This window comes from Scyliorhinus canicula, chromosome 10 (assembly GCF_902713615.1).
Source record: "Scyliorhinus canicula chromosome 10, sScyCan1.1, whole genome shotgun sequence".
In the NCBI taxonomy this organism is placed as follows: Eukaryota; Metazoa; Chordata; class Chondrichthyes; order Carcharhiniformes; family Scyliorhinidae; genus Scyliorhinus; species Scyliorhinus canicula.
This window is the reverse complement of record NC_052155.1, coordinates 144063860-144079364: the sequence shown is the minus strand read 5'-3', so window position 1 is coordinate 144079364 and position 15505 is coordinate 144063860. Positions and strand designations below refer to the sequence as shown.

Below are 15505 nucleotides of genomic sequence, written 5' to 3'. Positions count from 1 at the left end.
CGGAGGCAGACGATGCATCGCAAAAGTGGTGCCGATCCCGATTTCGCCGCAAATGAGGATTCTCCGGCCAATCGGTGAGCACAATTTCAGAGGCAACGATCACAGAATGCCAGCCATGATTTCAGAAAAATGGCCTGAAAACAGTTGCTTTATGGGAAATCATTGTCAGTGTGACGCATTTAAGAAAAAGGACAGTGAAGTATCAGAGAAAGTATGTTCTCTTGAGGAAAAAGGGTCAGACTAACAAATCCACAACCCAAGAATATCAAGGGGCTTAAAGGATAGGATAAAGAAAAAGAGGAAGCTTTTGACAGATACTGAGGCCTTAATACTGTGCAACGCATAGAGTATAAAAGTAAAATACTTTGTTGTAATTTCTCCTAGCTCCCACCAGTCACTCATCTTCTACTTTGCTCCTGTTGTTCCACTCCCTCTTACATAAAATATAATCCATCACATTGCTCCCTCTCTTTAACTCTGAACAACAGTCACACAGACTCAAAACGTTAACTCTGTTTCTCTCTCTACAATGCTGCTGAGTTTTTGCAGCAGTTTCTGTTCTTTTTGGAGGGTAAGAAGTGTGGTGGTGAAATTAAAAAAGGAAATTATGTATTTTCTAAATGTATACTTGACATTATTGGACACATTGAAGGAACTACAAGTTTTACATTTGAGGAGGACAGCAATGAGCAAAGAGCAATGAACAACAATCTGATTGTTCACATGTACCTATTTTTGGATGGTTGTGGGACCATTGCTGGGTAGTTGGCCATTCCCTGATGGGGAAATATGAATTGCAGCATTTTAACTTACAAAATGGGAGATCTTTTCTCATAATACAAATGAACATTAAATCAGACTCTGGCTGTTAATTATTCTGAATTCCGTCAGCTGGAAAACTGTCACGTAAAAAGTCATCATTTTGAATTGAAAAATGTTGAATTCAAATTTAAATGTACAGAAAATCGAATGGATGCTATAATATTGTAAGTATGTCCTAGTAAAAAGAAGTAACAATTTCTATTTTTTTAAGCACTTGTGATTGTTCCAAATACTTTCAGGTTAGACAGCTGCTGAGATTACCAGTTCTGAGGTCAAATTGTGCGCCACCTCCAAATTGTTTACAAATAAAGGACTGAATTTACACAATTTCTAGTAAGAGTGAAATTACTTCTTTAAGGGTACTTTGGGGCACTTGGATGCATTTTAGTTTTAACAAGGCTTGTGAGTTCATTTATTTATAAATACCGGATAATGGGTGAGTGGAGTTGCGGATAGTGAAGAGGATTGTCAGAGGATTTAAACTGATTGGAGTCTTGGGTGGAGAAATGGCAGATGGAGTTTAATCCGGACAAGTGTGAGGTAATGCACTTTGGAAGGTCCAATGCATGTAGGAATTACACAATAAATGGTAGAACTCTTGTAAATATTGACAAGCAGAGAGATCTGGGTGTGCACGTCCACCGATCACTGAAAGTGACAACACATGTGGGTGAAATGGTCAAGGAGGCACATGGCATGCTGGCCTTCATCGGGCAGGTATTGGATATAAAAATTGGCAAGTCATACAGAGATGAGGAGGAATTTCTTCAGCCAGAGGTTGGTGAATCTGTGGAACTTTTTGCTGCAGAAGGCTGTGGAAGCAAAATCACTGAGTGTCTTTAAGACATAGATAGATAGTTTCTTGATTAATAAGGGGATCAGGGGTTATGGGGAGAAGGCAGGAGAATGGGGATGAAAAAAATATCAGCCATGGTTGAATGACGGAGCAGACTCGATGGGCCAAATAGCCTTATTCTGCTCCTATGTCTTATGTTGCAGCTTTAGGACCTTAGTTAGACCTCATGTGAATATTGTGTACAATTCTCGTCACCACACAACCAGAAGGATGTGGATGCTTTCGAGAGGGTACCGACGCTGTTTCCTAGGTTGTTGCCTGGTATGGAGGGCATTAGCTATGAGAAGAGGTTAGATAAACTCAGTCAGTTTTCACTGAAACAACAGAGGCTGAGAGGCGACCTGATAGAAGTTTACAAGATTATGAGTGGCATGGACAGAATGGATAGTCAGATGCGCTTTCCTAGGGTAGGGTAGTCAAGTACTAGGGGACATAGATTTAAAGTGTGTGGGGAAAAGTTTAGATGTGCCAGGCAAGTCTTTTTACACAGAGGCTGGTAAACATGGAACGCTCTGCCTGGGGAGGTAGTAGGAGCAGGTACGATAGTGGCATTTAAGGGCATCTGGACAAATATATGAATATATGAATAGGGTGGGAATGGAAGGATATGGACTCCGTAAGTACAGACGGTTTTAGTTTAACCAGGTACCATGGTCGGCGCAGGCTTGAAGGGCCTGTTCCTATGCTGTATTGTTCTTTGTTCTTGAGGGTGGGTGGGTGGGTGCAAACTATTTTTTAAATATTTTAAAAATTCATTCAAATATTATTATAATCTGCCCAAATCCTATTGACTGGGGACAATTGGTTATCCCAAGACTCTTGGGGAATATGAGCTCCCCCAATGAGGGGGATGGGGCAATCACTAGTAGTTGCAGCTGTATAGAGTTGGCCATCGTGGTACACATGGATATTTGGGTATGGGGGGGGGGGGGGGGGGGGGGGGGGAAGAGGAAGGATAATTAATCTTAATTGGTGCGACAAAATGGGCATTATCAGATTGGCCACCCTCTATACAGAATACTTGATATTCAATTCTAATGTTGTCTATCAATAGAATTAAATATCAGATGCTGCATATCACGGCTGGCCAATTCAATGCTCCCTGTTCTACACCACTATCCAAAGATGACTTTCTACCCTGGGATCTCCCAAGTATGACTGAAGTCAAACATAAAGAAATGTAAAAGCCCCTTAATATGGTTTGTATACATACCTCGTCTCTTCATTGTAAACTGTCTCAAGCACTGTAGCTGCATGCTCTAAATTCTTCTTCAGTTCTTTGACTGAAGCTTCACCTCGCTCCAGCTGTTTGACCAAAGTTCGCAATCTAGAACAAAATAAAAGCTGTTATATTATCTAACATCCAGAAAGCGGAGAAGGAAAAGACAAATTCCATTTATAATGAATAGATTATATTACTTCTATCTATAACTTTAAATGCTCATTTCTCTTTGCCTTGAAGCGGGCCTATCCTTAAAACATGGTGCTTGGCCAACAATTCAATTTGATGAATTAGCATCACGAGTGAAGCTTAAAGTTACACTCATGGGTAGAGGTATTGAGCCTATCACACAGCCATGATACTCAATATATAACAAATGCTGTCACTCTGAATAGCTAAATACAGTCTATAACCAGGAAAATGAAACAATTTGAATCTGGGTCCGGACAACAAAGGGAGTCTTCCCCAAGCGGCTTCCTCCAGCACTCGCCCACTCTATAGCTGCTTGTGCTCTGTATCTGGAGTCAGCAAGCATAATTCTATCCTTGCATGATGAAGGGTACGTTTTAGCAAGGCAGGCCAAAATAGCTTGACAATTTCTCGACTCAAGTTACCCGCCTCAGTAGAGAAAATCTGGTTCTTAGCATAACAGATAAAGATAGGTTCAGTAGCCACATAAGAGTCAAATATGGTCCTGTGACATTAAATATAGAGCCTCAGAATATGCAAATGAGACTGAAATGCTATTATGAAACTAACCTCTGCTGCTGGTTCATTTTTGGAGCTAATTTTTGACCAGTAGATCATCTACTTTGCACATGTAAAAAATTATTGTGCATTGCCATGCTTCTAAAACATTCCACATTTTTGCATCTAAATCATTCCTCCACCAAGGCAACTAAATCATTATACCTTCCTGGTTTGTAAAGAATTTCACCACCGAAATCTTAACCATTACATTCCCTAGCAATTATTCCAAACCTCTGACCTACTCTTGTAGCTGCAATATTTATGTTACTGATACAGTTAATGTTCTGGTCAGAGCAGCATGTGGCACAGTGGAAAGCACTGAGACTGCGGCGCTGAGGACCCGGGTCTGGGTCAATGGGTCACTGTCCATGTGGAGTTTGCACATTCTCCCCATGTCTGCGTGGGTTTCACCCCCACAACACAAAGGTGTGCAGGTTATGTGGATCGGCCGGACTAAATTGCCCCTTAATTGTAAAAAAAATTTTTTTTTAATTATTGGGTATTCTAAATTTAAAAGAAAAAAATTCTGGTCACTGGTAACCCACAAGGATGTTGATGGTTGGAAGACAGTAATGGCCATTCCTTTAAATGTTCCAATATTAATGAAGTAGCTGCAGGACATTTGGGAAACCATTTCTAAACTGTCACACAGCTCAACAATTATACATAAAATATTCAAATCGTCTCACTTCTTGGGAATCTAAATCATCATGACCCATGTAATGGAGTATAAAAGTAGGGAAGTCTTGCTCCAAATATACATGGCATTGACGACACCACACCTGAAGCACTTTGTGCAGTTTTGATCACCTTACGCAAGAAGGGACATTTTTGCATTTGAGGCAGTTAAGAAAAGATTTTCAGGGATAAAGAGGTTGCTTTATGAGGACAGCTTGAACATGTTGGACCTATAAATATTTCACTTTAGAAGAAGGGGAGATGATCTGATCTAAAGTCCAGTGAATGCCACATTTAGCAGGCTTATTGTGGTGCTTGCAGCATTGAGAAAAACCTGGCTACTCAACTTGGCTGGGTTTTTTTTACCTCAGTGAGGAATTCCCTGTCGAAGCCACTCTTTAAGTCATTCCTCACAGCCCCGATCTTTCAATCCCCCTCCCCAACGTGGTTTAAGGAACCCTCCCACTTCACCCTCCCTCTTCTGGGGTCCTCGAGCCCCCACCTCACTCAACCTCTTATGGGCAAGCACCAGCCTCACCACTCCCCCCCCCCCCCGGGTCCGACCCCTGACATGGCACCTGGGCACTTTGGCATAGCCAGTCGGGCACCCTTGCAGTGCCCCTGCCAGACTGACACTGCCACCCAGGCACTCTGGCAGTGCCAGGCTGACAGTGCCAAGGTGCAAGGTTAGCAGGGCCAAGGTGTCCAGGTGCAAAGGGGTGCCATCCAAGACATAGGAATAACTAGATTAGTCAGCAATTCATTATGATAAGTCAACAGGGATATTTATTTATTAAGGTGTGGACTTTGTAAGAAGCCGTTGATTCATATGAATGTAATCATCGAGAGAGAGAGAGACACAGAGAGAGAGAAAGGAAAGAATGTGACCTGATTGGGACAGAACTAGTGGCAGGGAATAAAAAGTGAGAGATTGGAGGAAGAGCTTGGATCTTCTATGATATATTGCAAAACAAAGTGAATTATGTCATAGTACTGTACTTCATCTAAGAGCTAAGAGCTGTGAAAAGTGAGATATTGCCAATTAATGCCTGGGGACAGGGCAGGAGTTTGGGGAGGCTGCCACTTCGGTTGGTGGGGGCGAATTTTCGTTACCTTAGGATACTGTTATGGGAGTGGCGTTTTCAGAACCCCAACGTGTATCATGGAGTTCAACCAACCTCTCCCTTTAATGTATTGTTGCTTTTGAAGCACACGGCTTGGTCTCCAGGTGTGGTACTACAATTATGGACACGTGGGTTTTTAAACACAAAACAATGTTTATTCCATGAATTCAACTTAACCTTTCAAAATAAACATTGGATCCCTTAACACCCCTTACTTCAAAAATAACCCTGAAAATAATACAACACTAAATAATCCGTCAAAACGTTCCTTCAAACCTCCAAAAGACTTAACACCTTTAAACAGAAACACATCAGGTTAAAGACATGACTATTATGCGTTTAAATCACGCAAATGATTCAGAGATAGTCTTTCCTGGTAGAGATCACAGCAGATCCAGCTCACTGCAAACACAGACATACCCAAGCTCTTTTCCTCAAAACTGAAATCAAAACACTGCAAAATGGCTGAGCTAAAAACCCAGCTCCACCCACACACTGACATCACTTCAGTAATATGAGCTGCTCCATTTCTTAAAGGTACATTGCTTAAACATCCATTTCTTAAAGGTACTCTCACATGACACCTTCCCCCAAGAAAAAAAATAAACCATCAACTTCAAGATGGTTTCATTTTTCACTTTTGCACCATCCACTAAGAAATGTACACAGTAAATATACCTTTTTGCTTCACAAAAAAAAACACACGCAAACAGGCATAATAATAAAGTCCATCTTTCCCGTTCTTCTTCCTCCAACCAAAATCCTTCTCGATTGACAGTCTCTTCGAACAAGAAAGTCAATGCACGATCTATCCATTCCTCTATGCCTCGGCAATTCTCTTTCAAGTTAGATACGTCAGTTCAATCTGATCAGAGTCCCTTGCAATTCTCCAATACAGGAGCATCGGTTATCACAGCTTTCAGGCAGTCACATGCCTGTTGAAAGTCTGCTGCCATTGAAATTTTTGATGTATCTTTAGCAAGTCCATCAGTGGAGTAATCACGCCACAAAACCTTTGCACAAAGATTCGATCAAATCCACTCATGTTAAGAAATCACATTATTTCCCTTTGTCTTGAGGGTATCGGAAACTCCTCAAGGAAAGTGATTCAGGCTTCTCAAAATTCACTTTCGGCTAGGTTCATCACAAAACCCACCTCCTGAAGTCGATAGAAGAACTCCATACGATGTTTTAAATATTCTTTCCATGTCTGGAAGTTGGAAATAAAAGCAGATTGTCCCACTTTCTCAATGCAATCCTTCAAACGTGGGATAGGGTAAGAGTCCGTTCTTGTCACTGCATTCACCTTTTATAGTCCACACACAACCGTTGGGTATCCTTTGGTTTAGGTACCATCACTATGGGTGAGCTCCATTTGGCTGCAACCCATTTCAATTATGCCATTTTTCAGCATACTCTCAATCTCTCTGTTAACCTGTGCCAATTTTAAAGGATTAAGTCTATATGGATGCTGTTTGATAGGAACAACATTTCCCACATCTACGTCATGTATAGCCATTTTAGTACTTTCCAATTTATCTCTCCAAACTTGCCCATGTAATATTAAGAACACTTTCAGGTCAGTTTGTTTTTCCTCTGGAAGGTAACTTAACAATTCATCCCAATTTTTAAGAACATCCTCATTTTCCTCATGTGAGGTATGTCAAATTCACAGTCATCTGGATTTGGTTAGTCACTTTGAGTTAGAATCATTAAAACTTCATTTTTCTCTCCTTCCCTTTCAAAGTACCTTTTAAGCATATTCACATGACACACTCGGTGAGTTTTCCTTCTATCTGGTGCTTTTACCACATAATTCACCTCACTTAATTTCCTTTTGATCTGATACGGTCCACAAAACCTAGCTTTTAAAGGTTCACCTACCACTGGTAACAACACTAAAACTTTATCCCCACTGGCAAAACTACGAACTTTGGATTTCTTGTCCGCTGCCCGTTTCATCACATTTTGTGCAACTTTCAAAAGTTGTCCAGCCAATTCACCTGCTCTATTTAATCATTCCCTAAAATTTGACACGTAATACAATAGTGTAATTTCCGATTTCTCACCCACCAATTTTTCCTTAATCAATTTAAGTGGTCCACTTACCTTATGACCAACAATTTGTTCAGAAGGACTAAATTTGGTGGACTCATTAAGTACATCCCTAATTGCAAACAGTACGAATGGGATTCCTTCATCCCAATCCTCTGGATAATCTTGACAATACATAGAACATAGAACGATACAGCGCAGTACAGGCCCTTCGGCCCTCAATGTTGCACCGACATGGGAAGTCCAAAAACTAAAGGCCATCTAACCTACACTATCCCATTATCATCCATATGCTTATCCAATAAACTTTTAAATGCTCTCAATGTTGGCGAGTTCACTACTGTTGCAGGTAGGGCATTCCACGGCCTCACCACTCTTTGCGTAAAAAACCCACCTCTGACCTCTGTCCTATATCTATTACCCCTCAATTTAAGGCACTGTCCCCTCGTGCTAGCCACCTCCATCCACGGGAGAAGGTTCTCACTGTCCACCCTATCTAACCCTCTGATCATTTTGTATGCCTCTATTAAGTCACCTCTTAACCTTCTTCTCTCTAACGAAAACAACCTCACGTCCATCAGCCTTTCCTCATAAAATTCTCCCTCCATACCAGGCAACATCCTGGTAAATCTCCTCTGCACCCGCTCCAAAGCTTCCACGTCCTTCCTATAATGAGGCGACCAGAACTGTACGCAATACTCCAAATGCGGCCGTACAAGAGTTTTGTACAACTGCAACATGACCTCATGGCTCCGGAACTCAATCCCTCTACCAATAAAGGCCAACACACCATAGGCCTTCTTCACAACCCTCTCAACCTGGGTGGCAACTTTCAGGGATCTATGTACATGGACACCGAGATCCCTCTGCTCATCCACACTACCAAGAATTTTACCATTAGCCAAATATTCCGCATTCCTGTTATTCTTTCCAAAGTGAATCACCTCACACTTCTCCACATTAAACTCCATTTGCCACCTCTCAGCCCAGCTCTGCAGCTTATCTATGTCCCTCTGTAACCTGCAACATCCTTCCGCACTGTCTACAACTCCACCGACTTTAGTGTCGTCTGCAAATTTACTCACCCATCCTTCTGCGCCCTCCTCTAGGTCATTTATAAAAATGACAAACAGCAACGGCCCCAGAACAGATCCTTGTGGTACGCCACTCGTAACTGAACTCCATTCTGAACATTTCCCATCAACCACCACTCTCTGTCTTCTTTCAACTAGCCAATTTGTGATCCACATCTCTAAATCACCCTCAATCCCCAGCCTCCGTATTTTCTACAATAGCCGACCGTGGGGAACCTTATCAAACGATTTACTGAAATCCATATACACCACATCAACTGCTCTACCCTCGTCTACCTGTTCAGTCACCTTCTCAAAGAACTCGATAAGGTTTGTGTGGCATGACCTACTCTTCACAAAACCATGCTGACTATCCCTAATCATATTATTACTATCTAGATGATTATAAATCGTATCTCTTATAATCCTCTCCAAGACTTTACCCACAACAGACGTGAGGCTCACCGGCCTATAGTTACCGGGGTTATCTCTACTCCCCTTCTTGAACAAAGGGACCACATTTGCTATCCTCCAGTCCTCAGGCACTAATCCTGTAGCCAATGATGACATAAAAATCAAAGCCAAAGGCTCTGCAATCTCTTCCCTGGCTTCCCAGAGAATCCTAGGATAAATCCCATCAGGCCCCGGGGACTTATCTATTTTCACCTTGTCCAGAATTGCCAACACTTCTTCCCTACACACCTCAATGCCATCTATTCTAATAGCCTGGGTCTCAGCATTCTCCTCCACAACATTATCTTTTTCCTGAGTGAATACTGACGAAAAGTATTCATTTAGTATCTCGCTTATCTCCTCAGCCTCTACACACAACTTCCCACCACTGTCCTTGACTGGCCCTACTCTTACCCTAGTCATTCTTTTATTCCTGACATACCTATAGAAAGCTTTTGGGTTTTCCTTGATCCTACCTGCCAAAGACTTCTCATGTTCCCTCCTTGCTCGTCTTAGCTCTCTCTTTAGATCCTTCCTCGCTTCCCTGTAACTATCAAGCGCCCCAACTGAAACTTCACGCTTCATCTTCACATAGGCCTCCTTTTTCCTCTTAACAAGAGATTCCACTTCTTTGGTAAACCACGGTTCCCTCGCTCGACCCCTTCCTCCCTGCCTGACTGGTACGTACTGATCAAGAACACGCAATAGCTGTTCCTTGAACAAGCTCCACATATCCAGTGTGCCCAACCCTTGCAGCCTACTTCTCCAACCTACACATCCTAAGTCATGTCTAATGGCATCATAATGGCTGAGGAACTGAACAGGTTTTTTGGGTCGGTCTTCACAGTGGAAGACACAAATAACATGCCAGTGACTGATAGAAATGAGGCTATGACAGGTGAGGACCTTGAGACGATTGTTATCACTAAGGAGGGAGTGATGGGCAAGCTAATGGGGCTAAAGGTAGACAAGTCTCCTGGCCCTGATGGAATGCATCCCAGAGTGCTAAAAGAGATGGCTAGGGAAATTGCAGATGCACTAGTGATAATTTACCGAAATTCACTAGACTCTGGGGTGGTCCCGGTGGATTGGAAATTAGCAAACGTGACGCCACTGTTTAAAAAAGGAGGTAGGCAGAAAGCAGGAAATTATAGGCCAGTGAGTTTAACTTCGGTAATAGGGAAGATGCTGGAATCTATCATCAAGGAAGAAATTGCAAGGCATCTGGATAGAAATTGTCCCATTGGGCAGACGCAGCATGGGTTCGTAAAAGGCAGGTCGTGCCTAACTAATTTAGTGGAATTTTTTGAGGACATTACCAGTGCAGTAGATAACGGGGAGCCGATGGATGTGGTATATCTGGATTTCCAGAAAGCCTTTGACAAGGTGCCACACAAAAGGTTGCTGCATAAGATAAAGATGCATGGCATTAAGGGTAAAGTAGTAGCATGGATAGAGGATTGGTTAATTAATAGAAAGCAAAGAGTTGGGATAAATGGGTGTTTCTCTGGTTGGCAATCAGTAGCTAGTGGTGTCCCTCAGGGATCCGTGTTGGGCCCACAATTGTTCACAATTTACATTGATGATTTGGAGTTGGGGACCAAGGGCAATGTGTCCAAGTTTGCAGATGACACTAAGATGAGTGGTAAAGCGAAAAGTGCAGAGGATACTGGAAGTCTGCAGAGGGATTTGGATAGGTTAAGTGAATGGGCTCGGGTCTGGCAGATGGAATACAATGTTGACAAATGTGAGGTTATCCATTTTGGTAGGAATAACAGCAAACGGGATTATTATTTAAACGATAAAATATTAAAGCATGCCGCTGTTCAGAGAGACTTGGGTGTGCTAGTGCATGAGTCACAGAAGGTTGGTTTACAAGTGCAACAGGTGATTAAGAAGGCAAATGGAATTTTGTCCTTCATTGCTGGAGGGATGGAGTTTAAGACTAGGGAGGTTATGTTGCAATTGTATAAGGTGTTAGTGCGGCCACACCTGGAGTATTGTGTTCAGTTTTGGTCTCCTTACTTGAGAAAGGACGTACTGGCGCTGGAGGGTGTGCAGAGGAGATTCACTAGGTTAATCCCAGAGCTGAAGGGGTTGGATTATGAGGAGAGGTTGAGTAGACTGGGACTGTACTCGTTGGAATTTAGAAGGATGAGGGGGGGATCTTATAGAAACATTTAAAATTATGAAGGGAATAGATAGGATAGATGCGGGCAGGTTGTTTCCACTGGCGGGTGACAGCAGAACTAGGGGGCATAGCCTCAAAATAAGTGGAAGTAGATTTAGAACTGAGTTTAGGAGGAACTTCTTCACCCAAAGGGTTGTGAATCTATGGAATTCCTTGCCCAGTGAAGCAGTTGAGGCTCCTTCATTACATGTTTTTAAGGTAAAGATAGATAGTTTTTTGAAGAATAAAGGGATTAAGGGTTATGGTGTTCGGGCCGGAAAGTGGAGCTGAGTCCACAAAAGATCAGCCATGATCTCATTGAATGGCGGAGCAGGCTCGAGGGGCCAGATGGCCTACTCCTGCTCCTAGTTCTTATGTTCTTATGTTCTTATGACACCTGATCCTCAATTTTTGAAACCACAGGAACAGAGGAATTAGGAGCAGAAGTAGGCAATTCAGCTCTTCGAGCCTGCTCCACCATTCAATCAGGTCATGGTAGATCTCTTCCTGGTCTCAAATCTACCTTCGCACGTGTTCCCCACATCCCTTTACCTCATTTTTTTTATCAGAAATAAAGCTATTTCTCTCTTTAAACCATTTAATAACTCCGATTCCACCGCACTATGGGGCAGTGAGTTCCACAAATTCACCACCTCTGTGAGAAGCAGTTCCTCCTCATCTCAGTTTTAAATCTACTGCTTTCCAACCTATATCTGTGGCCTCCCGTTCTAGATTTCCCGACAATGGGGAATATTTGGTCTAGATTTACTTTATGAATCCCTTTTAGTATTTTATATACCTCGATCAGATCCCCTTTCCTCTTTCTAAACTCCAGCGAGTATAAGCCCACACAGTTTAATCTCATCTCATATGTCAACTCTTTCATCCTCGAAATCAATCTTGTGAACCTCCTCTGAACTGCCTTCAATGCCATCCTTCCTCAAATAAGGAGACTAAAACAGAACACAATACTCCAGATGTTGTCTAACCAATACCCTATACAATTACAACAACACATCTCTCGTTTTATACTCCAGTCCATTTGCCTTTTTAACTACATGCTGTACCGGCAAACCAAATTTCAGCGATTCATGAACAAAGACACCGAAGTCCCTCTGACCAGATACATTTTGTATCTGCTTTCCATTTAGATAACAACTTGCCTTTCTATTTTTTTGGCCAAATGTTCAGTCGCAAGAGATACTCGCCATTGGTAATTCCTCCCGGCCGAGGCAGAGCATAACGGGGGCCCTAGAAAATACCGGGTTGTGCCCGTTAATGATGTGCCAACGGCATTTACATTGCATGCCATGATTTTCAGCTCACTCTCGATTCTCCGCCCAATCGAATTTCGTGAATCCGACGTCGCTGGACGGAGAATCCCGCACCATATGTCTGTAGGTAATATTTGAGAAGGAATTATCATCATGTCAAAATTGGGCTGTGCTCACCACCAAAAAGTAAATGAGGGGCCTCGCAACTGCCAGAAAGCAATCACAGCTCGATGGCAGCCATTGCTGCCTCGGAGCTGACGGCCCCAAAATCTCATTGCGTGACCCATCATGGGGGTCATGAGCCACAGCCTCATAAGTGCATGCATTGCAACTTTTGGGGATCTAAAAATTACAGTCTTAGAACTTAGATTGTAACATTACCTGGGCATCTCATCCATGACACCACAGAAGGTTTAATATGCATGTATTAATGTTAGGAAGTGCTCAAATAATCTTTGAGCCCTGCTTCTGCTGTACCAAAACATCTCTCTGGCACTAGGAGGGAGGCACACGCAATGCTATTTCAACCATGTCATAATATCCACTCATGTATATCATGAGATGCAGATAGGCAGTGATTGACACACAGGACAACCAATGAACACACACGACACAGAACAACCAATCACCAGACATGACACCACCACTATAAAGCCCACAGGGCATTAAGGCTCTCCTTCTCTCACAGGACACGGCCAGGGAGATAGTCACTGTGCACAGGCCAATGAACATCATCACCATGTGATAGAGAGCTAGTCTGGTCAAGCTAGTAGGAGGTTATCAGTTAGGTTAATAGAGTGTCAACCCACAGCAGATTATGTACAGCAATCAACAGGTTCAATAAAACAGTGTTGGACCATCTCCTGTGTCGGAAGCCTGTTTCTTGTTTTACTGCATCCAGTTGCAGTCGATGTTAGACCAACGCAGAGAACACATCATGGTACCAGAGAGCTATTAACTCTAACGAACCTACCTCAAGTGAATCTGCAACGACCAGCACGCAGCCATCAAGCGGCATGGAAAAGATCCAACCTCCTCCGCAACTCCGGCAACCTTGGCGCCAACTATAAAGTCTTCAAGCAGAAGTTCCTCCTGTTTACCGAGGCCTCTGACCTCAAGGCAGCATCGGATGCCTGAAAGATCGCGCTGTTCCTGTCGACTGTGGGGGGCCATGCCATCCACATCTATAACTCGCTCACGTTTGCCGATGGCGAAGACAAGACGAAGTTCAAGACGGTTCTGCTGAAATTCGACAACCACTGCGTCATTGAGGTGAATGAGAGCTTTGAATGGTACACCTTCCAACAGAGGCTTCAGGGTAAGTATGAACCTTTTCAGTCCTTCTTGACCCATCTTCACATCCTAGCGCAGTCATGTAATTATGACTCGACGGCTGATTCCATGATCCGGGATCAGATCGTTTTCGGGGTCCAGTCCGACTCCCTGCGGGAGCAGCTCCTCAAAATCAAACAGTTGCCCCTCTCCGTCACCATCGAAACGTGCGTTGTCCATGAGTATGCCAGGAATCGTTACTCCCGCAACAGGGCGGCAGAAAATGCACAACTAGTCTCCCACGAGGCAGAAAGGGTGCAGGTGATCGCAAAAATGCAAGGCCTGAGTATCGAGGAGAGTGGCCGTTTCGCGAGCTTTTCCCGAGTGCCTACGCATGCACGCCACGACCTGGTGGACGACGAGGCTGAAGACCCCGATGCGCATGTGTGAACTTCGGCCGACCGCACTGCACATGCAGGATGACGCGCGGAACGCGCTGACGTCAGCGTCATGACATGTCCAAATTGTGGCTCCCCCCATTTAAAGCAGCAATGTCCAGCCAAAGGGAGGCGATGTCTACAGTGTGGAAAGCCTGGGCATGTAAGTGGAGCAGGTCTGCTCCACCGACCAACAGCCAGCGATCCCAGCTGCAGCGCAGACATGTCTGCTGTATACGACAAGGCATGCAAGATTCGGATCCCGACAGCCCACCGGACCCTGATGCTGACTGCCTCGAGTCTCCATACTGGGTGGGCATAATCACCACGCACGAACTGGCCTCCACCGTGCCTGAAAACTGTCTTTCAATCCTCACTGTGGATCCTGACGACGAGTGGTGTGCTGTCGTCACGGTTAACCAGTCTCGCATCCAATTTAAATTGGACACTGGCACATCTGCAAACCTCATATCACAGTCGGACCTCGACAGCATCCGAGACCAACCTAGCATTCTTCCACCAGCCTGCCAGCTAATTGCCTACAATGGCAATGCCATAGCTGCCAGTGGATCGTGTCAGTTAGGTGTATCTCACAAGGCAGTCAAAGTGACGTTACGATTCGAGATCGTCCGGCCTGACAAGGCATCCCTGCTCGGTGCTCGCGCATGCCAACTCCTAAATCTGGTCCAGCACATCCATGCCATGTCCTCGACAGTGGCGACTGCCTCGCCCAATGTAAATCTCCAGGCTGAGATAGACAACATTCTCACACAATACCACAACGTGTTTGATGGAATGGGCATGCTCCCATGTCGTTCCAAGATATTGTTCAAACTGAAATGCCATCCCAGTCATCCATGCACCGCGATGGGTGCCGGCCCCTCTCAAGGATCGTCTGAAAACGCAGCTATGAGAGCTCCAAGACCAGGGTATCATCTCAAAGGTCACAGAACCAACAGACTGGGTCAGCTCCATGGTCTGCGTCATGAAGCCCTCTGGTGAACTCTGCATTTGCATTGATCCCAAAGACCTGAATCGCAACATCATGTGTGAGCACTACCCGATCCCAAAGTGTGAAGAGTTAACCTGTGAGATGACTCATGTCAAATTCTTTACCAAGCTGGATGCCTCCCGTGGGTTCTGGCAGATACAGCTGGATGAATCCAGTCGGAAGCTGTGCATGTTTAACATTCCGTTCGGCAGGTATTGCTACAACCACATGCCTTTTGGTATCATATCAGCTTCCGAAGTATTTCATCGCATAATGGAGCAAATGATGGAGGGCATCGAGGGGGTGCCAGTCTATGTGGACGATGTGA

General features: G+C 43.9%; 1 protein-coding gene across 4 annotated transcripts in view; it reads right to left on the bottom strand.

Annotated features, from left to right (window-relative positions):
* LOC119972695 (calcium/calmodulin-dependent 3',5'-cyclic nucleotide phosphodiesterase 1A-like) overlaps positions 1-15505 on the bottom strand; it is a 782449-nt gene that overhangs the window by 437558 nt on the left and 329386 nt on the right. For all 4 annotated transcript variants that reach the window (XM_038809816.1, XM_038809818.1, XM_038809817.1 and 1 more), the window contains one exon: positions 2892-3005. In XM_038809816.1, the coding sequence (XP_038665744.1) occupies positions 2892-3005 (114 nt within the window). The remainder of the gene's footprint in view (positions 1-2891; positions 3006-15505) is intronic.